Source organism: Brachypodium distachyon, chromosome 3 (assembly GCF_000005505.3).
Source record: "Brachypodium distachyon strain Bd21 chromosome 3, Brachypodium_distachyon_v3.0, whole genome shotgun sequence".
In the NCBI taxonomy this organism is placed as follows: domain Eukaryota; kingdom Viridiplantae; phylum Streptophyta; class Magnoliopsida; order Poales; family Poaceae; genus Brachypodium; species Brachypodium distachyon.
Genome location: NC_016133.3, coordinates 20,187,207 through 20,214,973, shown reverse-complemented (window position 1 = coordinate 20,214,973; position 27,767 = coordinate 20,187,207). Strand labels below are relative to the sequence as shown.

At 45.2% G+C, this 27,767-nt stretch overlaps 3 protein-coding genes across 5 annotated transcripts; 2 read left to right on the top strand and 1 right to left on the bottom strand.

Annotated features, from left to right (window-relative positions):
- Nucleotides 1-5,836: 5,836 nt before the first annotated feature.
- Nucleotides 5,837-8,696, bottom strand: LOC100840015. Its single transcript, XM_014900717.2, has 2 exons — nt 7,441-8,696; nt 5,837-6,316 (listed from the first exon to the last, which is right to left on the bottom strand). Exons 1-2 carry the CDS (start codon nt 8,555-8,557, stop codon nt 6,069-6,071), a joined length of 1,365 nt encoding a protein of 454 aa, XP_014756203.1. The 5' UTR covers nt 8,558-8,696; the 3' UTR covers nt 5,837-6,068.
- A 2,436-nt stretch (nt 8,697-11,132) lies between these two features.
- Nucleotides 11,133-23,629, top strand: LOC100842565 (caffeoylshikimate esterase). Of its 3 annotated transcripts, XM_024460895.1 has the most exons (16): nt 11,133-11,551; nt 11,618-11,753; nt 12,331-12,565; nt 12,698-12,768; nt 13,201-14,311; nt 14,393-14,458; nt 14,661-14,761; nt 15,696-16,302; nt 16,409-16,690; nt 17,136-17,165; nt 17,672-17,798; nt 17,891-18,037; nt 20,475-20,605; nt 20,675-20,812; nt 21,521-21,619; nt 23,197-23,629. In XM_024460895.1, exons 9-16 carry the CDS (start codon nt 16,478-16,480, stop codon nt 23,425-23,427), a joined length of 1,116 nt encoding a protein of 371 aa, XP_024316663.1. In that variant the 5' UTR covers nt 11,133-11,551; nt 11,618-11,753; nt 12,331-12,565; nt 12,698-12,768; nt 13,201-14,311; nt 14,393-14,458; nt 14,661-14,761; nt 15,696-16,302; nt 16,409-16,477; the 3' UTR covers nt 23,428-23,629. The 3 variants fall into 3 exon arrangements, with proteins under 3 accessions (XP_024316663.1, XP_003573737.1, XP_014756576.1); XM_003573689.4 differs by having other exon boundaries at nt 12,698-14,311; XM_014901090.2 differs by having other exon boundaries at nt 11,134-11,551; nt 12,698-14,311; nt 16,499-16,690.
- A 2,620-nt stretch (nt 23,630-26,249) lies between these two features.
- On the top strand, nt 26,250-27,767 carry LOC100842254 (jacalin-related lectin 9). The gene is made up of 4 exons (XM_003573688.4): nt 26,250-26,648; nt 26,752-26,950; nt 27,053-27,247; nt 27,343-27,767. The coding sequence occupies exons 1-4, from the start codon at nt 26,347-26,349 to the stop codon at nt 27,574-27,576; spliced, it is 930 nt and encodes a 309-aa protein (XP_003573736.1). The 5' UTR covers nt 26,250-26,346; the 3' UTR covers nt 27,577-27,767.

Sequence of the window (27,767 nt, the reverse complement as noted above, 5' to 3'; positions counted from 1 at the left end):
ACGTATACTTCGGCGTTTCTCCCCAATTGTTCTTTGAGGATGAGGTTGACGAGGCGTTGGAAGGTTGCGCCGGCGTTTCTCAATCCAAAAGGCATTCTGCGATAGCAGAAGGTACCGACGGGAGTGATGAAGCTGGTCTTTTTCTCGTCTTCCTTGGCCATGTGGACTTGGTGATATCCCGAATTGGCGTCCAAGAAGCTCAACCTCTCGCATCCCGCCGTGGAGTCGACCAGTTGGTCGACTCGAGGGAGCGGGTAGTCGTCCTTGGGGCATGCCTTGTTCAGGTCGGTAAAGTCGACACACATTCGCCACTTGCCGTTGGCCTTTTTCACCAAGACAGGATTGGCTAACCACTCGGGATGCCAAACTTCTCGGATAAGCCCGGCGTCAGAGAGTTTAGCGATTTCTTGTTTGATGACTTCGTTTCGCTCGGTGGAGAGTTTCCGAAGCTTTTGCTTCACGGGAGCTTTGTCGGGTCTCACGGCGAGGCGATGTTCCATGATGTCACGCGGGACTCCTCCCATGTCGAAAGGTGACCAAGCGAAGAGGTCGGAATTCTTCCGGAGCAAGTCGACAAGTTCTTCCTCGAGTTTACTCGGGAGGTCGGCTCCAATCTTCACCGTGCGTGCGGCGTCATCTTGGGAGATGCGTACTTCCTTGAGCTCTCCCTCGGGGAGAGGCTTGGGATGTAGCGCTCCTGAGGATTGGTTTCGGATGCTCCTGTGCTCGAAAGCAAGTTAATACTCTTGGATGATTCTCCCTTTTCGGCGCACTTGGTCTCATGGCGGTAAAGTGTCTTCTTGTCGGAAGATCGCTCGCCGCGGCGTTATCACGCCCTTCGGACCTGGGATCTTCATGCACAAGAAATTGTGGTGGATGGCGGCACAAAGACGATTTAGCGTCGTCCTCCCGAGGATGGCGTTGAAAGAGGCCGCCATATCCACCACGTCGAAGCGTACGAGCTCGGTTCGATGATTTGTGGAGTCTCCGAAGGTCGTGAGGAGCTCAATTTGTCCGAGCGGCTGAATGGACTTCCCCGGTACGAAACCGGTGAGGGGATAAAGGGATGGCTGAAGCGAGCCGCGCTTGTATCCCCCCTGTGGCTCCATCAGCTTCTTTAATGTGCTCAGATATAGGATGTCGGCGGAGCTTCCGCCATCCACAGGAATCTTCTTGAGCTCACAATTGGCGACGATCGCCGTCACAAAGAGGGCGTCGTCATGTGGAAAGCGTGTCCCCTTAGCGTCTTCTTCGGTGAAGGCAATTGGCATGCTCGCCCACTAAGGTGGTGGTGTCGGGGTGAAGGTTCCCACGATATTGACTTTGCGAGCATACTCCTTGCGTTGTCGCTTTGATCCTCGTCCCGTTGCGGAGCCCCCGAGTATCACTCGGACGTAATGTGCGGGTTCCTGGAACGGGAGGTTGTCTTCCTTGGGTGCTGGGTCAGCGACAAGGACGTTGGCGGGGCGCGGAGCCTCGGCTGTCTTCTCATCCTTGTGCCAGGCTTGCATTCGCGCCAGGAACTCTTCGCGGGCCGCGATGAGTGTGTTGCACTCTTCGGTGCTATGGCTTGCCGAGTTGTGGATGAGGCACCTTCCAGCTCCTCCCTCGGTCGGACGAGGTGGTTTCTTGGGTTGCCAAGTCTTTTGGGGTGGTGCTTGTCCTTCGATGGCCAAGATTTTCCGGGCTTGGTCACCGACGCCCTTTTTCCCCCACCTCCTCTTCTTCTTGGAAGACGAAGCGGGCGCAGGGGTTAATCAGACGAGGGAGTTCCTTCGGGAGCGGCGCGTGGCGCGTCCTTCTTGGCGATGTCCCCGTCTTCACCCTGGGCGTATTCTTGCAAGATTCGATAAAGCTCTTCGGTCATCTTCGATGTGTTACGACTTAGGGCCCGATTCATTTCTCCTTGGAGAAGACCTTGCATGCATGCGTCGATCACGGTGGTCGACGGCGGGTTGGCGATTTGGCTTCGCACCTTCGCAAAGCGATGGAAGAAGCTTCGGAGGGATTCCCCCGGCTTTTGTTTCACGGCGTATAGCTCGTGAGCCTGCACGGGCTTCTTAAAGTTTCCTTGAAAGTTGGCAATGAAGACCTCTTGGAGGCATTCCCATGAGTGCACGGAGTTCTTCCGCAGGTTGTAAAACCAAGTTTGCGCCATTCCGGTGAGCGCGAGCGGAAAGAGATTGCACATCTCGACGGGACCTTTCCCGGCGGCCCGTATGGCGGTGGAGTAGACATCCAAGAATTGGAGAGGACTTGACTCCCCGTCATATGGCCGTATCGTGGGCAGCTTGAACCTTGGCGGAAAAGGCGTGTCTTGGATCTCCCGAGTGAGCGGGTTGCAAGTCGGTCGGTTCTTTTGGTTCCTTCGATGGCGAAGTCCTCCTTCGTCGCTTTCGTTGCTAGAGGGGTCGCTTGGAGAATGATCTCAGCATTTCCTTGGAGGGTCGGAGCGTCGACGGGAATTCCTTTTGCCGCCGGCACGGGCTCCGGATTCCGCCACTTGCTCGTTTCCATGCACGCTAGGGTCTTGTTCCCCGCGAGGCGCAGCTTGAGGTGGTACCTGGTGGCCACCTTGTTCAACCCCGGTGGGGGGAGCAAGGGGCGCTTGCGGGGCATTCGTAAAGCGAGCTTGATGTTGAGGGTGTCCAATTTGGAGAGCACCTTGTGGCGGAAGCCCCCAATAAGGATGATACCAAGGAGCTCCTTGGGCGATCGCGGCGAGCGCCAGTGGAGGTAATCCCGGGTTGGAGGGGTTGTAGGCCGGGACTCCTTGGTTTTCTGGCGCGGATCCTCCTGACGCCACATTGTTTCCTCTTGTAGGTTTCGAGGGCAGGGTTACCACCAGGCGTTGGGAAGGTGGCGCGAAGCCCATCGAGCGAGGCATGCCGAGTTCCGTATCCCCTACGGGGGCGGCAACCGTAGGCAGCTCGCCGATCCTTGCCACTATATTGGTGAGTGTCGAGGAACCGCCTATGACGGTTTCGAGCACCTCGATTCCTTCCGGGACGGCCGGTAGCGGAGGGGCGACCGCGACTTCCGTCATGGCGACTATGCGTGCGGCGGTGTCCAGATTGGTGATGTTTCCTTCTTCCTCGGGAGCCCCCGAGGCACTTGCTTTCTTCGTTTGCAACCATGTAGACTTCGCAGCATGTTGGGGACCCGATGAAGTAGGCTTCGTTGGGGCCATTAGATCTTCAATTGCGGCGAGGGTTCCCCACGGTCGGCGCCACTATTGTTGTTCTCGACAACAATTAGAGTAAGGGGTGCCAATGCTCGATGGCACAAGCACGGGGATAAAGGTAGGGCGTGTACGCCGGCCTTATAGCGAAGGTCGCCGTACACTTGGACAAGTTGACACATCGATATTTTTTGAATAGGTTCGGTCGACCCTGCGGGTGCGACTTAATCCTATGTTAGGAAAGGCTTCGAGGGGGTTGTTAGCCTAGGGTTTGGGCCGAGCGGATCTTCCCAAGACACCTTTCGGCGAGAGGTTCGTCGGGGCCACCTCATACTTGGACCGAACACGTCTTTCCAAGTATCGAGGTTAAGCTACCCTCAGAACTCTAACCCAACCCCTTCTCCTCCGAGTCCGGGCCGAACGCGTCTTCCCGGATCTCAAAACTAGAGCTCTTTGCAAGAGGCTCTAACCCTCTCCCCTTGAGTTTATTCAAATGAGAGTGAATGATACATGCCCCTATGGGGGGTATTTATAACCTAGGGGTCAATGACAAATGACCATGGCTACCCTTGAGGGAGAGAGAAAAGTGGGGGCAAAACGGTAAAAGTAGCTTCTTGGGTCTATAGCTTTTGTGTGCACCATGTGAGAAAAGTAGGGCTTGGTCCATGGTCCACCATGGATTAAGGGCCCCCTCCTCTCACCTTTCTTGCCCCCCACTCTAGCTCATTTGACCCTTTGACCATGGCATGAGAGGCTTAACTCGTTGACTAGTCTTCCTTTGCCACGTAGGATTGACCGCGCCACGTAGGCGTCTTTGACTCATGCTTGCGAAATGTTGACTTGGTCGTTGCCACATAGGATTTACGTCCCGGCCCATTTAAGGATTTTATTTTACTACAATATGGGGTATAAACAATGCAATGGGGATCACACTGTATTTTACCGACACTCAGGACGTCGAATTACGATCCTTGCGGTATATCTTGATGATATTATCATCACAGGAGCTGATGATGAGAAGATATCACAACTAAAGAAGTATCTAAGCAAGGAGTTTGAGGTCAAAGACCTTGGCCAACTTAAATATTTCCTTGGCATCGAAATAGCAAGGTCACCCAAAGGGATAGTTCTCTCACAACAGAAGTACGCCCTGGACTTGCTTAGTGACACGGGCATGCTTGGGTCTCGAGCTACATCAAACCCCAGTGACCAAAACCATAAGCTTTGTGCCCAGTCAGAAGAACCGGTGGATAAAATAAACTATCAGAGACTTGTAGGGAGACTCCTATATTTATGCCATACAAGGCCTGACATTGCCTACGCGGTGAGTGTGGTGAGCAGATACATGCATGATCCTAGGAGTGGACATCTAGATGCAGTATACCATATCTTGCGATATCTAAAAGGCAGTCCCGGTAAGAGGCTATGGTTTAAGAAGAATGGTCATTTGAATGTAGATGGTTATAGTGATGCCGACTGGACGAGTTGTCTTGATGACAGGAGATCAACTTCAGGATATTGTGTTTTTGTTGGAGGAAACCTAGTGTCGTGGAGAAGCAAGAAGCAATCAGTTGTGTCTCGATCAACTGCTGAAGCAGAGTACAGGGCTATGTCACTAGGCCTTAGTGAGATGTTGTGGGTAAGAAATCTTTTGACAGAACTGAAAGTGATGAGAAGGGGTCCTTTGAAGGTTTGGTGTGATAATAAATCAGTTATCAACATTGCCAACAACCCAGTTCAGCATGATAGAACAAAGCATGTGAAGATACATCGTTTCTTTATTAAGGAGAAGCTAGATGAGGGTATAATAAAGTTAAATCATGTAAATTCAGGGAGCCAACTAGCAGATTGTTTAACCAAGGGTTCAGGAGTCAAAGAATGCAATATAGCTTGTAACAAGACGTGAATCCATCTTGTGTGTGTTTGTGTGTGTATGGTAAGGCCCAATGGCCCACTCCTGTGTATGTATATGTATTAGTACCCTTAGTATGGAATGGAACAGTAGAGGAATCCAGAAATTTCCCCCAAATACCACAGTATCAAAATAGTGCTCGTAGAATCTCCCTGCAGAGAAGTCGTCCTTGCCCCATGGATAACACCAGGAATCAGCCTCTCCCTCCACTAAGAGCAAGTGTTCAAAGTCCTGGCGGATCACTTCAAATTCCATCGAATAAAAACATTTTCTAACCGCACAAGCAATTCACTAATGCAATTCGGCTAGAAAAGCTGAAAATTGTCTGCGTTAGGGAAATCACAGGCACGACACATTCCCCGACAAAATAAAATACTACTGTACATCCATTTCATAACTCTTGTCTCAAATTTGTCCAAAAATAGATGTATCTATTCTAAAAGGCATCTAGATACATGTAATATTTCTATAAGAATTATGAAACAGAGGGGGTAATTGATAGGCAACAGAAGTACATGGCGGTGTAGTATCTGATAGGACAGGCAAGAGATGATTAGCCGAGGGGGTGATCCTTTTCGGAAAAAAATCTACTCCGAAAATAACAATATTCTGGTGATGTAAAGAAGCCAATGGCCGAGCATTGAAAACGGATACTCCCTCCGTTCACGACACTTATTTTGGGACGGAGAGAGTACTACCAGCAGATAGGAGTAGTAGCATGCGGAACATTGAAATCAGGTGCAAGCAACTCTATAAGTCTGATAACACTGAGGTCAGGTGCATCGAACCAGAAATGGATATCAGTGGAAAATTTATTTGTAATCACACACGTTCACCATCTGATTCAACAAGACCAGGCATCAGACTAGTGTACATTATCTCTTGAAAAGGACTCTAGTGTATATAAGCAGCGTTAAATGTGACGTTGAGCAATTCTTCAGGGCAATCAGGTGAGAAAAAAGATTGCAGAGTGCACTACAGCAAGAGCAACATAGCATCGGTCAGCAAAATAGCTTGCTCCCTTGTTTGGCCTGCTCTCCACACTCTGAAGTCCTGACTGAAGTAGCCACTTCGCTTCCATTGCCGCAGCTCTACCATCGAGAATGGACCTTGCTCATCTCCTCGAGGGTCTAGGTAATGCCACCCGCTCAGAAATAAATCCGTGGGCACCATGAGGAGGTCCCCACCTTTGTCAGCATGAATGAGTCGTTTTGCATCACAACCTGCAATGAACATTGTTTTCTGTCAACATCGTTTATAGCTAGATAAAAGGGAGAGATCAATTTTAGAAAAATGATATATGATTGGGATGATATCATTCCATAACATATTCTATTAGGCAAGAACTTCAAACATGTGTTTGAATTGGCAAATGCAAGATTACTGCAAAACTATTTGGTTCCAGTACGCAGTCATATAAGTTCTACTTGGCACTGTCAATGCGATTAAAAACCTTAAAAGAGCAACTTAAGGACCACTGGAAGACAGTGGCATAGTGGCTCAACATGCAACACAAGATGCTTGCAAATGGCAGCAGCACCACAACTAGAAATGGGCAAAAAGCGCATCTCTAGTGGGGTGCTTTTGATCATGTAATACATAACCATGAGCATCACCACTGAAATCAACTCTGCCAGCTGCATGGACCAACATGAAATATGTAGAGGTCGAGGAATGAGGTTCAGAACTACTTATTTGAAAACAATCTATATTCCATGAAAAGAGATAGCTACAGCAAAGAGGTTATGTAAAAAAAATCCAATCAGAGCACAAGGGCTTGATTATTGGCCTGTTACCTCACCAGTAAACTGCCATATTAAAATTCCACTTAGACATTCGTCCAGGGTTTTCCGGTAATATGTTATTGTGGATTTAAAAGATTAGCAGCAAGATCCACAGAGACAATTACTATCTTGCATGGAAAAAAAAGGATTGGATGCAAAACAATATCTAGCTCAATTTCTAGTGTATCAGTTGTCGCTTGTCAGCATGCTTATGAGCTCAGTAACTAGTTTATTTGCAAAAGTCAGTAGATATAAATCAAATCATGAATACAAATGTCAAAAGTTATGTTTAACAGAGGCGGAACAAAAGTTTATTTTACCTGTGTTATTGCTGTGTACAAAAATTATGCTATTCTAGTGTTTGTATAACAATTTGCAACCTCTAAAGACAGACAGTTCAACAATAATATGGAAATAAACCAGACAAATAAAAACCTGATACGCCACAATTTATCAAGTCTAAACTGTCAGTTGGTGCACAAGGACTCATAACGCACTCCAGGAACTGCATAGCAAAAATAATTGGATCTTGCTAGTCATTCAAAGCAAATATGGGATATTACCTGGAATAGCGAAGCTTGTGTATGGATGATAGGCAGTAACAGACACGCTGGTTGCAAGTTTTCTGACCTGCTTCGAGTCAAGGTGCACCAGGAAAGCATCAGTACCCATCGACACCAAAATTGCATTTGCATCTTCAGAAAAGCCCAGTATCCCCAGTCGGATTCTATCCTTTCCTGACTCAAGCGCAAGAATCATGTCAAGATCAATGGTTTCCCCCCACTCCCATGTGGGAACACCGCCAGAATTGGTCTTCCTCTCCCACAGTTGGATTATGGATCGTGCTAAACTGGCGAGGCCAAGCTCACCATCCGGTGATGCCGTGATCTGAAATCCGAAATGGTCGGTAAGGAGAGGCCCACCCACCGGATTCTCTATCACCGCGAGGCACTGCCTATCCAGATGGAGCTCAAGGATGCCATTGTTAATGAGCATCCAGTACAGGGCATTACCAACGAGGGTGCTGGGCTGCCGTGGAGAAACCGGGGACGGGATTGGCGTCGAGAAGACTCTGCCCCATTTGCCGGACTCTGATGAATAGACGGAGGCGAATGCTTGGGTGTAGTGGTCGTCGATGAATATCACCACCACCTTGAAGGGGCATGTGCGGAGACCGCAATGCACGTGGGCGCCGCCGGCCGCGGCCGCGCAGAGAACCGCGCCGTGGCAAATGATCCTGTCGGCGGTGGCGAACTCCAGTGGAACGGCGATGCAGGTATTGGCTCCGGTTATGGGATCCCAGACCATGGCAAGAGGCGCCTGGTGGAGGAAGAGGACAAGGCCGTGGCGGCAGCCGACGAGGCTCCAGCGCTCGTTGAGGCGCGGCGGGATGGAGAAGCTCTCGTAGAGTTGCCGCGGCATCGAGAAGAGCTCGGCGGGGATGCGATCGGGCGGGTCCAGCGCCGCAGTGAAGGCTGGTTTCCCGAAGTAGCCGGAGAAGAAGCCGAGGAGGGGAGGGGACCGGTGGTGGATGACGAACTTGGGGAGGAATTGGGGGTCGGAGACGATGCCTCGCCACCGCTTGCAGACGAGCGAGGCGCGGAGGAGGGTGGACGGCCGCGGCGGGAGGCGGAGGATGATCTCGTAGAAGACGTCGTCGCTGAAATACGGGAGCTCCATCGCGGCCCGCGGCGAGGGGTTGCGGCGGCGTTGCGACGTCTGATTTGCGTACGGCAGTATTTGTGTCTGCGGAGCCGTTGGTCTGGTTCTCTCCGCTGAGAATCTGTCTCGTGAATTAGAGTCCCTGTGAACAAAATATATTGCCGATTCTTTTTCCACCCCGTCGTTTCAGCCTTTTGGTTAAGATTATCAGGCCATTTAGTTTAACGGTTCTGTTATGAAGAAGTCGATTGATTCTCGGTATCTTAATCTAACGGAGTAAGATTAAGACATTTTTTTGAAACCAATCGACGGAAAAAATAGCCACACCCTTACTTTACTAGGATATATGTTGAATTCAAATCTTGGCTAGCGCAGGCAAGGACGTATGTTTAGTATTGAAATAAATTGGGTAGTTTTTTTCATCAGTTTGAGTTTTGGGTTGAGATGGCTAACGCATGAAATTCAATAGCCTGAGCTATGCTCTTCTACGATGGATGCTTGGGGATTTACAAGGAGGCCCTGCTGGTGGCTTTGAACCACCTCATGGACAACGAAACACGAAACATTAACTATGTTGGGATGAATATAACTCAATTTTACTCGGATTTGGACCTTTTGAGCAAGCACTGTTATAGCTGAGTCTAGTGCTTCAAGACTTCGGATGATGGCGTATATTTTGAGGTAGTGTGGTAATCCTATTTCGTGAAGTGGTATATGCTGATCCCTCGGATGGTGAACTTGTAATGTGATGCTCGTGGTAAGGTCTTTTTTTGTGATGGTGGGATGATAATATACATTTTATTGTGGTGATGGATGACAACATAGTAGCAAGGAGCATAATAAGATCTGATGAACTATGTTAATGCTGATTCTAATTTTAGTTTAATGCGTGCATGCTTATGTTCTACTTCTTCTGTCATGCTTGTTCTTTTTTGCCGATGACCTGGTATTTGGTGTAAGGCATAAGAATCATGTTTTGTTATTTCAGTTTGTAACTATTTGCAGTTTTTTCTTTTGATGTATGATCACATATGTTTTTCAGGCCTCTCGTCTACGGTAGAGCTATAGTATCTGAAGTATGTACTTAACCTCCTCGTCAATTGCCGACGTCAATTAGAAAAGTTGTACAGCAGAGTGTATTTTGAGAAGGGAAAAGGCTGATTTCTCGGACGAGCTCCAGCCCACGATCAAGCCAACCTCTTCGTACAATGGGGAAAAGTCTATCTGCAGCGTCCGATTTGCATGCCCTAAGAGCAACTCCAGCCGTCCCCCCACCCCCATTTCACATCCAGCCTGCCACTTTTTTCGGCTATATGGGAGGACGCCGGCTAGATTTTGTTTTTAAGGTCTAGCCGGTTTCCCGCCGGCGCCCCCAAACGCCTCCCCAAACCAAATTTTACAAATATTGCAAATTGAAACAAGCACATTATTTGATAAGTTTTGAATCACATTTCAAACAATTTTAATCAAATGCGAGCAAACAAATAAGAAAAACTAGACGTTTCCTCGGAGCCTCCACAAATGCTCGACCAGATCATCTTGAAGTTGCTTATGAGTAGTAGCATCTCGAATTTCTTGCCGCCGGGCGAGGAATACAGCAAAGGCGGCCGGCACCTGGTGATTAACATTGGCTAGAGGACCCATCCGTTCATACGGTTCAGTGTCAAACACCGGACATTCCCGCTCGTTCTCAATGATCATGTTGTGCATGATCACACATGTAGTCATGACCTCCCACATCTGATCTTTCGACATCCTTCCTGCATGCTTCCTGTTGCATCGCAAACCAAGATCTTGCTCCTCCTGCGGGTGCATTTGAGATTGTCTTCACAAAGGTCGACCATCTTGGATAAATGACATCTGCCAGGTAGTATCCCTTGTTGTACACATGGCCATTGATCTCATAGTGGCGGGTGAGAGGGGTGGTTTTGGCAGCGATTAGGGGTGGAAGTCGCCGAAGCTCACACAGAGAAGGACAAATAGGGTTTGTTTTTCGGTTTGTGCCGCTGATAGTGCTGGCCCGCGAGGTTTTGCGCCCCCCTCCCCCCCCGTGGGTTGGGTTCGGGCTGGGGGCGCCGGCTAACTTTCTGGGCCGCGCCGGATGAAAAAACAAATTAGGCAGGCCGGCTGGGTCGGAATTTTCGCGCCGGCGCCTCCAAGTCCGTTTAGGAGATGCTATAAGGGATAAGCGTGAGAGAGGCGAACTCGTGCGGCATGAGTGCACTACGACAAGGCTGACCAACTGAGTTGAGTTCATTTCTCTGTGATCACATATGTTGGATGCAATGCAATGAGAAAAGAGAAGGCATTGCTAGCCTAGCCATTGAAGAGAAATCAGCCTAGCTCAAGTTCACCACATGTGCTTTGATGCAAAACTGCGGTAATCATATCAGGCCTGACAAGCCTCATGTGGTCAGCTCAGCATAGCGGCTAGGCATGCCAATCAATGCGGCCAGCCGCCAGCCGCCAAATTTGCCCTCAAAAAGAACGTCTTCTTGGGCTCATGCGGCCCGGGCCTTCTAATTTCTGGACAATGCGAACAAGAGCGTTAAGCCCGCGAGAGCCGCTTTGTCCAAGAGGCAAGTCCAGTAGCAAAACTCAGAAACAACTCCTCCGCTTCGAGAAATCGAGACTGCTCGTCCCTGGCGGCGGCTGCCGGCCGCCTCCTCCTGCCACCCCGCCTTCTCCTTCCTCTCCGGCCGCCTCCTCCCTCTCCAGCCGTTTCATGGAGCCGTCACCTCCTCCCTCTTCTTCCGCCGCTGCCTCCTCCGCCCGCTTCATGGAGTCGCCGCTGCTCCAAGAAGGTGAGCAGCCGCAGCCTCGCCCTCCTTTTGCTGCATCCTCCCTCCGTCCAATCCCGTCCGAAGGGCGCCGCCTCGTGGAGCCGCCGTTGCCATCCATGGATGCCGTCGAGGAGGAGAAGATGAATGTGGAGCAGCAGGTACCTCCCGTAGAGGAATACCACACCACGCCTGAGGGATGTGTTCAGCTCCCCCCAAAATCCCAAAAAAGGTTACGCTTCTTTCTCTCCAATTCAATTTTCAGTTTGGTTTTGCAACTTAAGTAGCCATTGTGCAGATCGAGGAAAGAAGAGAAAGCAAAAAATCTGGAAGAGAAGAGGAGGAAGAAACAGCAGGAGAAAAGGAGAAAGTTGGAAGATAAGAGGAGAAATAACAATGAGAAGGAAAAAAAGTTGCAACAAAAGAAGAACAAGGTGATTTTTCCCTCATGGTACCAAGAATCTGAACATAAATAACTTGTAGCCCATTCTAGATATAAAGTTTGTAATATTTCAGTTTTAATTCTAGGTAATTAATTAAATAATTGACTCACTAAAACATCAAAGAATATTCAGGGCTTCGGTTCTTGCTACTGTTGATCTAAAAGAAGGATAGCCTAATTCAGTTATCTCTTGTTTGTAACACTTATTAAAGCAACCAAGTAAGGCATCTATCTTGTTGTCTAATGGTTTCATGAAACTCTATCACAGGCACAATTTAGTTTAAGTCTTAGGCTTGCATGTGCTTCTCTGAAAAAATATGTGATACTCCAGTGCATTTGCTTCTCTGAAAATAATAATTGCCAAGTGTATGCATATAGCTGATCCTAAAAGGATGCATCTATGCTCCTTAAAGCACACAAGACCTATATATGCATCAAAGAGAAAAGTACCTTCACACCGAGATTGTGTGCTCGCTGATTAGGATAGGCATCTTTTTAATGATTTCTTTCTGTTAGGTTCCTGATCGAACATATATTGTTGTGAATAATTTCTTTCTTTCTTAATTTAGGATGGTACTTCTCCTTCAGCTATGCATTGCAACAAGGAAGTTAGATCCCCAATATGTAGGTCTCCAGGGGTGAATATGATGAGAACATTCAAAAGGAGATCTTCAGATGCATTACGTAAAAGATCCAACAAAAGTCCCAACTCTCATATATTGGATGAAACACCTGAATCTCGAGCAAACTCCTTGTCTCCAAGATCAGCAGCATATCAAAATGACGTGCCAACAACAACTCTTGGTTAGTTTTTATCTACCTAATCTTTGGTGTATTTAACGGTTATACAATGCGCTTACTACTAGTTGATTTATTTTTTCTTTTTATTATTATTGGCTATACATTAAATCTTTGTTGTATTTAACGGTTATGCAGCTGCCAAACCACGCAAATTGAGGTCTAAAGCTTGGGTCGATTTTGATCCTATCTATGAGAGAGGATGCATTGTAAGTGCAAAATGCAAATTCTGTGATCTTGTCTTACCAGCTACTCATAGATTTGGTAGAAATGGTCTGGTTAGGCATGCTTCTACTTGCAGTTCTCGGTCACAAATTCATCTAATGGTCGATAAGCTAAAGATTTCTGTTTCATCTCCTGATGCATCCTTAGTTAAACAGTGGGATTTTGATCAAGGAGTTTCTAGAAGATTGCTCGTTGAAATGATTGTCTTGAATGAACTACCATTTTCCTTTGTCGAGTATTCTGGTTTTAGAAAATTTGCAAAGAGCTTGAATCCTGCGTTTCATATGGTTCATTGAACCACTATTAGCAGCGATTGCTCAAGCATATATCATGAACATAGGTCAGCTCTGCGTGACTTCTTTAAGCAATATAAGGGCAGGGTATCCTTAACTGTTGATTTATGGACATCGAACCAGGAAATTGGATATGTTTGTATTACCTGCCATTATGTTCATGAGTGCAAGTTACAAAAAAGGATAATAAGATTTTGTCGATTGGAAACTCCACATGATGGATGGTCATTATATAATGTTGTGCTGAAAAGTATTCAAGATTGGAGCATTGATGATAAGTTATTTGGCATAACACTAGATAATGCATCCGTTAATGGTGCCATGGTTAGATATTTCTGGTGTGGCTCGTCCTTCACATGATGCTCCTCATCGATGGAACTCTACCCTTTTGATGCTGCAATCTTCGGTTCCATTTCTAAAAGCTTTCCTTGCACTGGAAAAGGAGGATTCGAGCTACATCTATTGCCCGTCACCTGAAGAATGGAGAAAAGCGGCTGCTGTTTGCAGTCTATTGAAAGGATTCTATGAAGCCACAAATATTCTCTCTGGATCTAGCTATCCCACTTCACACCTCTTCTTTACACAGATGTGGAATATTAAGTGTCTTTTGCAAAAAGAAGCCTCAAACCCATATGACTTTGTTCGAGAGATGGTTGATGAGATGATAAGGAAGTTTGCTAAATACTGGGATGAGTGCTTGATATCATTATGCATACCTGTCATCTTTGATCCTAGATTCAAGCTGGGTTACATTGTGTTTCGAATGGAGAAGTGGTTAGGAGCTGTTTGAGCGGAGAAAGTTATAGTTGTTGTGATACTGTCATAAGTTTATTCCATGATTATTCAGCTAAGATGGGAGGTATGCTCAGTGGTATAACACAAGAAGAAGACGCTAATGCTGATGTGGAGATGGAAGATGACCCTATGGCAGATTGGGAACAGCATTTGAGTGCTCAGCAGCAGGAAGCCAACAATGAATTGGATAGGTACTTAAAAGAGGACAAATTCCCACGCAATGTTCCATTCGATATTCTTCAATGGTGGGACATGCACTCTGCAAAGTATCCTATTTTGTCGTGCATTGCTCGCGACATTCTTACTGTACAAGTTTCAACGGTATCATCTGAGTCAGCCTTTAGTACAAGAGGACGAGTGATAAGTGATTATAGAAGTAGACCTGCCCCCGATACAGTTGAGGAGGTAATTTGCCTTCAAAATTGGCTAAAGGCTGAAAGTAAGGATTTGTTCTTTCAAAATTCTTAAACTTTGTAGAGTTGTATATGTTTCATGTTAACTAATCGATGGATGTTTACAGATCAAGATTACCAAACTGATCATGATGCAAATCATATAATTTGAGCAAACGTGGCATTTTACAAAGGTATGAGCTCGTCCATTTCACGAAGCAATAATCATGAACAATCTGAGAAGTACTACCTGAGTTGTATATTTCTGTAGTAGATACTTTTCTTGTCTAAGCCAATTTAATTATAGCCTTTCAATCTGCAGTCCCTTTTCAATGCTTTAAGATAATGTGCATTGGACTTACCTACTGTGGTTTAATGATATATTCTTCTCATCAGTTGCCAAGGAGACCAACTTTGACTTCTGGGGATTCATTTTTGTGACGCTTACTGCTGTTATATCATGATTCTGCTGGTCCATGACTCAGATTCTGTTGCAAGTAAGTGGTTAGCAAATACACATTATCATAAATTTGTACTGTTTATTGCTATTGTTTTCTCTGGCCACATAGGGCTTGAATTTATTTATCTGTGAACAAACTGGTATTACAAAGCAAGTTTAAAAGAAAATATGGGAAGTACTTTTGGGAGATAAAAGAAAAGAATTCATACAACTAAAAACGACACTTGTCTTTGACTGTCTGTCTTTGGTCCTCTTGGATATTAATGTGAGTACTATACATACATGTTGTAATATTCAGACAACTAAATTATTTGTTTTCTGAAAGTAAATTGTTGACAGACAATGCAATACTGCCAGTACATAAGCAGTACTGCACTACTATCATATATACATACTCATCTCCATTACTGATTTTACTTGTGTGCTACGTTGAGTAATGTGAATTTTAAATAAATTATTATTGATATAACATTGTGTGCCATATGTATTTATCAGTACTCATTCAAGACTAGAGCGGGACTCATGACGGCTGCCTCACAATTCACCGCTTCAAAATTGTCGCAACCTTAGAGATGATTCACTGACATAGAGAACTGGACACCTGGTTTTGCATTGACATTTAGGTTCAGAAAAACTCAACAAGTGTTATGTTCTGTAAGCTAAACTTGATCAATATGTGTTGGCATCTGAGGTTCTAAATTTTCTGGGCAGCTATTGTGTTGATCAGGAACTCTTGTGTTAATTATTGTTAATTACTGTTATCTGAAACCCGAGATTGTTAAAAATACTATAGTTGGAACTTCCTGTCAGCAACTTTGCCTTGATAAATAGTACATAACTAACCTGGGATTGTTAATTACTATAACTCTTGTGTTGAACTTGGATTGATTACCGTTAATTACCACATCCCTCGTGTAGCCTATTAATCGTTTAATTGAGTGATCTTACTATATTATTGCTTCAAGCAACAGCAGTGGCCGGTGACCAGCAGTTTTAAGTCAGTCATCCAGCGGCAAATAGGCGCAGCTAGCGGCAAGCAGAACCTAGATGCAGATTCAAGCAGCTAGCGGGTAACCATGCGCCTGATGCAGCTTCTCAGTCACTGGATATTGGGCTGAGCCGCGGTGCCGCTGGACACAATCACATGGACTTGCGGCCGGCCGCGGCTGCCCGCCTAGTACATTGCGGAAGCGAACAAGTCCGCATTGACCATTGGGCTGGCCATTGGCATCCTGAATAGCGGCTCGACCCGGTCACGCACGGCTGCGTCCTCATCCAACCGCCGCAAGGAACCGGAGAATTCGGAGGCGTGCAGGCGCAGCGCACTCTTTCTCCCTTCCCCCCTGACGCCGGCAAGGCGGCAAGATCAATAAATGGCGTCATAGCCACGGGCTTCCTTCTACTTCCTCCTCACCTGATCTCACCACCGGCGACCGGCCGACTCCTTCCCCGCTAGCCTTACCTCTTCGACCGACCGGCGTCGCCATCTTCCTCCCCCACCCCGGCGGTGCTGAACCGCCAGTGCCCAGTGGAGTGGAGATCCATCCATCCGTGTTCGTGCAGTCGTGCCTGACTTCGGTAAGTAACCAACCCTAGCTTTCCATGCTTGGACGGATTCGATTTCCCTTCGCTGTGCCTCTGACCGAGCGAATCCGGACCTCTCTCTCTGTCTGTCTCGGTCCAGTTCGCTGCGGATTTCAGTTAGCGGTTTGTTGTTCCACGGATTTGTTTCGGGGCGTAACCTGAACCCTCCATGCCCCACGTGAACGCCAAGGTGTCAGCGGTGGCAGCGACCGCCGCGGGGATGTCCGCGGCGACGGCGGCGGCTCCGAGGAGGTGGGAAGGGGTGGACCCGGCGCTGGAGAAGATGGTGCTACGGGCGTGCCTGGACCAGGCCCCTGAGCGCCGCCGCGTCCGCGAGGCCTTCAAGGACGTCCAGCTCAGCATCGACCACTGCCTCTTCAAGGTCCGTACTGCGCACCAGTCCCTTTCATTCCTTACAGTACATACCTGGTGTTGTTCTGACGAGGCCAATACGGTCTTCACTCTTGATGGTATCAGTATCTTGACGATCTTAATGTGGGCAGGGTAGTATCTTAGGACTCTTCTCAGTAAATCATTGTAACAACAGTTATGCTGGGCTTCCATATGGCCTTCCATATTTGTTTCCATAACTCTGTGGAATTGAACATCTCTTGCATCTTTTTTCTGTATGTAAAATCCAGTAATCTGCAATCACACAAAACTTAATAAGTCATAACAGAAGATACAGAAAAAGTGCAGCCCTAGAATTTCTCACACTCCCTTGCCCTATATGCTGACACTTCTATTTAAGCCAGCTACTCCTTTGATGTTAATGTTACGTCATGCATTGTATGATACCTCTTAATTCCATCTGCTCTCTGCTGCAGGCACAATATAGTGGCATCGGAACAAAGGAGGTGCTATTTCTGAGTCTAGCCACTGTTTTATACATTTTCATCACAATACATAGATTGTCACTTAACTGCTGCAATACGTGAAGTTCTGTTACACATTTGTACGCAAGACTTCTTGCGACATATAGAATTTGTCCATCTTCTTAGCATTGGTGTGGCTCTAAGTAAATGGAGAGATATTCCACTCTATATAATGCAGCAGGCGTAATGATGTATCTCATCTGGTCTATTTGAACAAATGAGCACTATGCAGAAGTATCAATGTAACAAAGGATAATTCAATTAAAGGAACACTAGGAGGCAGTGCACTGGTAAGGTGCATTGGATATCCATTAGTTCATCCTTTTGTTTTGATAGAAGAAGTTTTGCTGTCAGAGATAATACTTCACGGCTATCTATGCTTAAACAGAAGGCTGTTTCATCCTTTGCTCTCCAGAAATTGAAATTTGTGCCAATTTTTTTACTACATATGTTCCTAGCATTACAATGTGACATATTCTCTCTGACAGTCATGTGAGCGAAACTCTAGAGGTGTGGAGATTTTCTCAAAATGTTGGTTTCCAGAGAATCATCGTATAAAAGCAATCGTTTGCCTCTGCCATGGTTATGGAGACACCTGTACCTTTTTCCTTGATGGTAGTTTTCCACTTTTCCCATGTTATGCTAGTCTTGACTTTATTCTGATGTATCATTTGTTATTCCTTTTTTTAAGATCTTTGTTCTTTCAGGGATTGCGAGGAAGATTGCTTCAGCTGGATATGGAGTATTTGCATTGGACTACCCTGGTTTTGGTCTTTCGGAAGGACTTCACGGATATATTCCAAGTTTCGATACCCTTGTTGATGATGCTGCAGAACATTTTGCTAAGATCAAAGGTATTCTGTCATTCTATCATTGCTGGTTTTGATAGTCGCTTTTTCCACACTAGTTTTTGGTAAACAGCTGGGAAGTGTCATTATATATTTTTGTCGGTACGGTTAAAATCTTATGTGGAGGCATCAGTATATGTCCAGCCCATGGGCGCCAATATAGGGCCTCCCCCTGCCTACCTTGCCCTCCAAAGGCCTTGGCGACAGCAGTCCTCCAACTTGGCGGGGGAGAGTTTCTTGAACGAACCGAGGCGACGGATGCTGAGCGGAGGAGGTGCCCTCCATCCGTCCAGCGGGTGCATGAGGAGGTGGTGGAGGGGCCATGTGCATGACCCAATGGAGTTGGCTGGGCAGCAGCGGTGACTGTCACAAGGTGCTAGGACGAGCGGGCCATGTCCATGGCATCCTCGAGTGTCGCCTTGCACCTTGACGGGTTAGCAGAGGCTGTTGATGAAGATGTCACACTCCTTGTCGCTGGGCAAAGTTTTGCAACGTGAAATGAGGGCCAAAAATGCTTCTGGTGGTTGGCCATTATACCTGAGCAGAGAAGCGAGATGAGTTTGCCAAAGGTTGCTGCGGGGAGGTGGCCTAGAGATGTGAGAGGTGAACTTTCCAGGCAGGTTGGCTATGCTTGCGCTCCATGTGGCAATACCACAGGTTAGCCAAGCGCATCAAGTGGTAGGAGGCCAGCGGTGTTTTTTCACTTGCCAATATGCGCTGACCTGCAAAAAATTGCTTTTGTTTAATCAAGGGTAGCGGATCTCTCTTGCAAACGTGGTTTGGAACCACAGCTTGTGAAAGCTATGGGGGCTGGCTGTTGCTATGGTTATTGGTGGTGCATAGGGATGCAAGTGGGATGCTGCTTACATCCCGCTTTTAGGACAATCTCCAAATCTTCAAGTCAAATTTTGAGGAAATTTTTTAAACTAGCATATCCTTAGCAGCGTGTTGGGCAAGGCTTAGGGAAGGGGTATGGGAGTTTAATCTCAATTCCATTTCCCTCTCACAATTACCAGGCTTCCCCCACGGAATATAAATTGGGAAGTTCCACTATGTAATTCCCTTTCCCCTTCCCCTCTAAACTCCCAATACCCCCAGCCAAACAGTAGATTTAAACTCTTATCTCCTTTAATTCCCATTCACTATCTTCAATTACCCCCAACCAAACGAGCTATAGTAGTCTAGAAGCGGGACATAAGCGGGATCCCGCTTGTGTCCCTAGTGGTGCAGCACTGCAGCCTCACCACCCGTCGGGCGACATGGACCATGGAGGCAAAGGCTGTATGGAAGGCGACAAATTCCACTGGTGGAATGGGGTGGTGGCGGGGACCCCATCCTGGTGGACGTGTTGGCACACGGAGTGGCCTCTGCCTCCCAGGGAGAGGTGGGTGGGGGGGGGGGGGGGAGGAGGGGTCTTCTTTCAGGCGCACAATGGTGAGGGCTTCTCCTTGATGCCCTGAAGACTCTAGGTGATATTGTAACACTCTCCTGCATGATGGTGGCTAGGATGTGAGAGTGGCGACGAAGGTGTAGTCGTTGAAGTTCACAGGGGTCACCAATGGGTACAGGAGACAGGAGCAATGGAGATTGTCGGCCCTAATAGAAAAACTATTGTGAACCGTGATTGGGGAGGATGAGAAGGGAGGGGAAGAGAGGAAGGGAGAAATTGTTGATAAATACTTGTTTGCTTTATTCAATAGCTATTGCGAACCATGATTGTCGGCACCCAACCGTAAATTCTTGCCAATTCTTGAGGGTGGCGACGAAGAGGTAGTCGTTGAAGTTCATGGGGTCACCCACGGGTACAGGCGCAACGGAGATTGTCGGCACTAATACCAAAACTATTGTGAGGGAGGGAGAGTTTCTCCTGTATATACACCCTCAAAATAGTAATAATGCACTCCTTGGAAATTAAAGAGACCTAACTTGGAGGTTAAGGCAGGCGTGGGGCAGCCCTGCCCTGTCCTGCAAGTTTGTTTGTTTTTCTCCCTCTGAACTACGCGACTTGGACTACTTCACCCTCCGAGTTAGTCAAACACCCGGTTTTATAGGTCAGAGTTATATGGACTTCATGAGGACATTGCTATTTAAATGGTTTTACTTCTACAGAAGTGTGGCTAAAGAGTTGCTTTGTATCATTTCTATTCTCTCCCAATTCATAAATTATGTGGACTTCATTAGGAAATTGCCTAAGTATGGCAATGAACTGTTTGATTTTTACATTAAATTAATTACATATGCAACATTCACTTTACCAAACTGCAGAAGGGGAAGTTAGTCTTCTTTGAGGTAATGATTAAATTTATATTCTATTATTGTTTTGAATTGATGACTTATATCTGGCCATCTCTTCCCTGTTTTGCATTTTTGCTGTAAGCAACCGTTGTAGTGTGGATATTACTCGTTCCACTGTAGAACTGCAATTTATGTGACCTCACCTCAGGTAATTCAGAGCATAGAGGTCTTCCGAGCTTTCTGTTTGGCCAATCTATGGGAGGAGCAGTTGCCTTGAAGATTCACTTTAAGCAACCAGATGAATGGAATGGGGCAATACTAGTTGCACCCATGTGCAAGGTACGTTCACTCCGTAGGCACCTATTATGTGAGTTATGGTCAACAGATCACAAACTCATGCTTTTATAGATGGCAGATGACGTGGTTCCGGCTTGGCCTGTTCAGCAAGTTCTAATTTTTTTGGCTAAACTCCTTCCAAAAGAGAAACTTGTTCCACAGAAAGACTTAGCAGAATTGGCATTCAAAGAGAAGAAAAAGCAAGAGCAGGTCAATACTAGTCATACTGCTGACTTATTTTAAACTGATATTAGTGTTATCTCATTTATCTATTCTCCTTGCTTCTCATGTCAGCTGACTTGTTCATTCTTTGACATATGTTCTGTTCTTGTACTATTTTGCAGAAGTTAATACTTCCTCCGTCCAACAAAAGATGTCTCAAATTTGTCAAAATTTGGATGTATAGATGCATTCAAATTTGGTCAAAGTTGAGACATCCTTTGTTGGACGGAGGGGGTAGATTCATTTAATACTGCTAATAAGATTTACTTACTGTTCCAGTAAATTGTTTATTTAATAATTAATATTCCTCTCTCCAAAAGAAAGGGCATGCATTCTAATCTGTTTTCATTGACAAGTAGAAATATGTTCTTTGTTTTATAAATAATCTTACTTTCTTATTTCTGCTTCCTGTTTTTTTTGTACATGCTACCTCTGTCCGTATTAAAACTGACATTTTAGAAAGCTGTTTTAGTTCTCCAGGACGTCAAATAATACGGAACAAAGGGAGTATATCGCTATTAGTGTATTGCTGTTAGGATTCTTACTTGTGCAATAATTTTGTGGTTATATCAATAATGTTTTGGTTGTTACAGAGCTTAATTTAATGCATATAAAGGTTCTTACCCAGTTATAGCTAGTCTGTTGTCTTAATGGCTAGTGAAAAGAATGTGATTATTAATTCCCTGCTTAATGCAGACTTCGTACAATGTGATTGCTTATAAGGATAAACCACGTCTCCGAACTGCTTTGGAGATGCTGAGGACCACACAAGAGATCGAAAGTCGTCTAGCAGAAGTATGTGGCTTGATTTTGCTTTCCTCATGTTGTTTTATGTGGCTTAATTTTGCTCTCAAGTTGGTTCTGTTTGTACATGTCATCCATGCCTTCTTTTGTTAGAGTTGCTTGTAACACTGCTGATTCTGTCATCAATGGCAGTTGAAAATCTTCTCTTCATGCATGAACAGGCATATACTTGAGGCAATTGCATCGTAGATACATAAACTTAGGAGACATCTTCAGTTTAGTCCATGAACATGAAAAATGCAGAAAGTGCACCCTTAACTTGGCTTTCAGATTCACTTTGGTCCCACCATGTCAGCTGATTTTCACCACTGTTGGATGCCGCACTGGCTGTGGCTAATAACGCACACGGGTTGCACATGAGGAACGTGAGGCCTCTCACTGGGCAGCAATTTTTATAAAACAAAAACTCGAATTCTATTAGTTCCGCTCATTGAAAGCCCACAAAACCCTCCGTAAATGTCTCTTCTCTGTTGGTCTAAAATCCCTTTGAAAATTCCTCTTTCTTTCTAGACAATGGTAGCGTGAACATTCTGACCTAAAATATTAGCCCTACAACCATCAAGACCAAAATCTAGCATGCCTAACCATAAAGATGTATCAAGCCACCTAAAAAACCGCCAATCATAAAACCCACTACCCAACCATGTGAAATTATTCTGCTCCTCTCCTCCCAACCATGAATATTGCAAAAAAATTGGGGTGTGAAACAAAGAAGGCATGGCACCCAGATGCCGCCAAGTCTTCCACATGTGTGTTGCACACTTGTTATTAGCCAGTGTGGTGTGCCATGATTTGGACCAAAGTGTACCTAAAAGCCAAGTTAAGGGTGCACTTTTATGCATTTTAAGTTCGTGTATTGAACTGAACATGCCTCCCAAGTGTATGTATCTCCCGTGCAATTACCTCTATATTTTGGATACACCATATATGGGCAGCATCGGTAGGGATCCATGAGGTTTCTTGGCCTTACAGCTATTGACTTACATGTGGCCTCATGGCATAGAGAAGAACTGAGCTAGGTCCCAATGGAAACCTTTAAGTGTGGCCTAGATTGAGAAATTTTGATTGGCAGGGATTGAGTATACTTTGTAATTAGTAACACTGCATGATCCAAGGCAATGATACTGATTGCCTGCAATATTCCTTCATTCCTTGTAAGTTGTTCCAACAATGTGGGAAAAAAGGGATTGGGACCTCATACACAACCGTTAGCAATCAGACATTTTCTAACTTACTGTGAACTTCGTACTATTTGATCCATACTTTGATTTTCTAAGGGGCTGTTTGGATAGTGCCCAAATTTGTGCCCTACCATTTTTTTGGCCATGACCAAATAGTTGGCAAGCAAAACCATGACCCAAAAATTGGCTAGCCCACTTTTGGTAAGGCAAACCTAGGCCAAATCCAAACACACCTTTAGACTTCAATTTTTAATGAGCTGCCCTGTTATTTGGAATGCCATTTTTGGCGAGTTGTGTTATTCCTTAGCACTGCCGATATCCTGTCTCCTGCTCTGTTACTGTTTTCTTTATATGATGGTTAAAGTCTGCTTCTCCTTTTGCATTTAGGTTTCCTTGCCCATAATCATTTTGCATGGTGATGCCGATTTGGTCACTGACCCAGGCGTGAGTAAAGATCTATATGAAAAAGCAAATACCTCGTACAAGACGCTGCGCCTTTACAAAGATGCATGTCATTCAATCTTGGAAGGTGAATCTGATGAGACAATTTTCCAAGTTCTCGATGATATAATCTCTTGGCTGGATCAGCATTCCATGAAGGAAGTTCCATTGTCGTAAACTGCACAGAACCCTTATTGTCAGGCATCACAGATTAGACTTTAGTTCCATTTCAGTTTTCCACTTGATACACATCCTTCTTTCTTCTTACCGATTGCGATGTACATACAGTATGCAGCATTCATCTGCGGGATGTGTATAAGCGATATATAGCAGTTTAATTTAAGAAAACTCAGGAATTCAGTGCCTCGTTTAGCTTTCCTGCATTGGCACTTCCTAATATGCACCATCTTGTCAAACCGGGAGATAAATCATGTAGTACTGTTTCTCCTGCAAAACTGAAATTGTGTGTGTGTGTGTGGTGGTGGGGTGGGGGGGGGGGTGTCATAGGTTTCAAATAACCACCAGTATTAATCTTTCCACGGAAGCACCATGTGCACCTAGCCTAAAAAAACTTTTTTGGAGGACCGTTTTTCCTCTTTAGCCTGTTTTGGAGGAACCACTCCGTCAACATTTTCTGGGAACCCAAATTTTACCAGAGAAACGGAACCTAAATGGTTCAGTTAGACCGAACGCGCACTAACCTTCTTGTGCAGTCAATATCGATGAGATCTGAAGCAACACTAGCATCTTGTTGCAGACGCTGTAATATAAAAAAAAGGATCTTGTTGCCGACAATCACACGCTACGTACGGCATTTTCATTTAGGGGTTCAAGAAGTATCCGATGCGGATAAGTAATAGGATATGGACTCCTCGTGAACCTTGTGATCGAGGAGATCCAGACTAATTAATCGATCTCGCACATGAACCAAGCATCTACTACAGCAGACACACATATTACTTTACAAGCTAGCCCGTGGAAAAACCCAAAATATCCCAGAAAAATGAAGGAGCTGATCAACTTCCAGTTGCACATGTACCAATGCCTTGACCGATTCGGTATCCAAAACGATTCGGGGGCATCGATCTATGCTGATCGAACTCGACCATGTTCTCATAGCGTGCATACCCAGTTTACAAGTCGACTAGTAGTATTAATTTGTTACTTCCTCCGTTTACAGATATAAAATGTTTTTAAGATCTAACCAGATGAAAATCGACTGCTCCCTCCGATCCTAAATTCTTGTCGTTGTTTTAGTTCAAATTAGTGTCTGCAATTTAAATCAGTTTTATTAAATTCATCATAACATATATTTTCATATGATAATGTAAATATTAGCGTATTTTTTATATAAACTTGGTCAATTTTAAGAAATTTAGGTTAGAACAAACTTAAAACATCTTATATTTAAATATAGGAGGAGTAGTTTATATTACTATTCGTAGGTATGGTAGCATTCATTTTTCTAGCTAGCTAACCAATCTCTTAACTAAATTAATCCATGCTGCAGCTCTTTAATATGAGAGTGAATACCATTTTCCATATTTGAAGCGGGTTGACCTCCGTTCTTCTCTAGTTGTACAATCCTCTTCCTGCCGAGCCCCCTTTCTGCTCGGCCCACGAAAAAAAAAATGTAGGACTGGTGCCGACAGTTCAGCACGGAAGAAAGAATTCACAGAGCCGGGATCGATAACTAATAAAATAGTATTGCTAACTAATACTAATATATAGAAGTAGATATCTAAAAGTAGAAACGAACTAATATATATAATCGAAAGAGTACTGCAAAAGGCCCAATACGACCGACAAGGGTATATAATCGAAATTGAAAAGAACTGTCTTTTTTTATATACTTTTCCCGTTCTATTGCTACCGGGGGTCTTACCCTTCAACACAACAGAGGTTTAAATTTAGTAGAATTTTTACAAATTTATCCCATTTAAACAAACTTGTGGCACTAATTACCACATCTAATGTTTTCTCCATTTGCACAAATTATCACAGACCGGGTACAGTCGTCAAGCCTAGGTTGCATTTTGCCGCCTACAACTATGCTCCCAGTGGACCTGGGACCTGGCTATGCTATCGCCGGGCACCTGGCCATCTCCATGAGTTCCCTTTTGAAACTCTCGTGCCATAACTTTAATTTTGCACTTATCAGAGCTCTGTTAATTATAGTGTTATGGACTGTTGGCGCGTAGCAGTCGAAGTAAGTGAAAATGTCCGGGTTGGACTTGATGCATGAGCGAAGGACATGCGCTCCTCCACCGCTCCACGCTCTCTAGGTACTCGCTTAGTACCAAACCTGCCACAACCATTCCTCCATGCAACCTAGGCCTGACTGGTAGTCTGGTAGACCCGGGATATCATTTGTGGGAAATGGGAGAAACGTTGGATGGAGTAATTAGTGTCACAATTTCATTTGTAAAAATCCCGTTAATTTTTTGAGGGAAAACAGTAGATCAATGATCTATTGCAAATTTTATTAATCGAAAAATATTTACCAGACAAAAGAATCTATCTAAAGGTTTCTATCCAATTCTGGAATTGAGAGTACTTTTTTCTTCTAGCTCTATGGAAAATGAGGTTCAGCTCATCTTTGAAGATTTTTTTACATCTCGACAACGAAAATCCCGTTAAATCCTTTTAAATGGAGTACATTGTGTCACAAAACTGAAAGTACACTCTTAATCTGATTCAGTGTATTATAAGAGGCAGCGACTAGAATTGAATGCATGATTAAGAAAAGGAGTAGGGCGATTTGGTGGTGTATCCCAATGAAAGGTGTTATATATCTTGTCAAAAATGTATCTACTCTGTGCACGTGCGGTCACGTGAAATGACATCCGAAGCAAACGGCGTGACGCAGCGCATTGCCGATAAGGCGATAATCAACTTCTTTTGTATATACTAGTGGCAGATGAATCTCGTGATGGAACTATTCAAAGGTACCTAACACGGTTTACATACGAACCGGCGGTCTATAAATTTGTCTCCCTTCACCATCCATCTCCACACACCAGCCTAATTGCCTAATTGAACACCCCCCCCACCACCACCAATCAGGTGATAGATCTTTTCTGTAGGTGGGTAGCCATGGCCAATCCTTCCTACTACCAAACTGGCCCTGTCAGCCAGGAGGTCCAGGAGAAGGAGCATCTCCTCCACCTGTACATGTACCAGCGCTTAGAAGGATCACCAGATGGTAACCAGAAAGTTATAGTGAATCCAAACCTCCCCCATTTGTTTGGCTGTCTGGCTGTTAACGACTGGGCCATATATGATGGCATTCTACCCAATGCAAACCTTGTCGCACGTGCCCAAGGCCACCATATTGGGGCTGGCAGCAGTGGCGAAAGCTGGACGTTTCTTACCAACTTTGTGTTCGTCGATAAGAGGTTTTTAATTTCACACAGCATTCAGTTCATTCATTTTTACCACAACGTCAACTTTCAGGCTAAATTTATTTATGTTACTTACGAATATATACACTTTGATTAGGTTTAAGGAGTCCAGCCTTCAGGTGCTTGGGACTATAGTACAAGAAACACCACAAATAGGCGAGTGGGCAATCATCGGTGGCACTGGAGAGTTTGCATTTGCACAAGGGATCGTCAGCTTCAAGAAGATCCAAGAGCTAAACAGAGCCAACATCAGGGAGCTGAATATCCGCGCTATCTGTCGCTCCTTCCCCAAACCGGTGAGATAGTGCTCATGACATATTTCGACATGTACAAATATAAGTTTGCAAACTACTTTTATTTCGAAATATATGTTAACTGCTGGACAAAATGATGTGTAGACCCCAGTCAAAGTTGGACCGTTGGGAGGGAAAGGAGGGCAAGCTGTTGACATCCCAGAGCCACCTAAGAGTCTACTGAGTGTGACAATCCGAAGCGGGGCTGTGATTGATTCAATTGCATTTACCTATGTTGACCAAGCTGGTAAGAGCCAATCGGCTGGTCCATGGGGTGGTTCTGGTGGTGCTGCCGAAACGGTGAGTGCATTTTACCTTCAAACATTTCAATGCTATAACTTGTTTTACAATGAGTTCTAGCCAGCTGAAGGGGTAACATTTTAATATCCTTGTAGATCCTGCTAGCTCCTAACGAGACCGTGAAGAAAGTTTCTGGAACAACTGGTGACTTTAATGGAGCCACTGTTGTGACATCACTTAGCATTGTCACCAATGTTAAAACATATGGACCTTTCGGAAATGTAAACGGCTCTCCGTTTAGCATCCCCGAGAAGGATGGTGGCAGCGTTGTTGGCTTCTTTGGGAGCTTCGGTTCACTTGTCGACGCGCTTGGAGTTTATGTTGCATGATCCATCAATTGTAAACTAGATTGAGGTGTTTCTAAGAAATAAGTTGCTTTCCAGAGTACCAACAATAAGGATGGACATGTTGTCCTCATTAGTCATTACATTTACGCCTTACTTTTCTTACACCGTGTGTGCTTTAACCATGTTGTATGGGAAAAATAAAGTTCTAAGTTAAGTGATGTTATTTCGTCTCA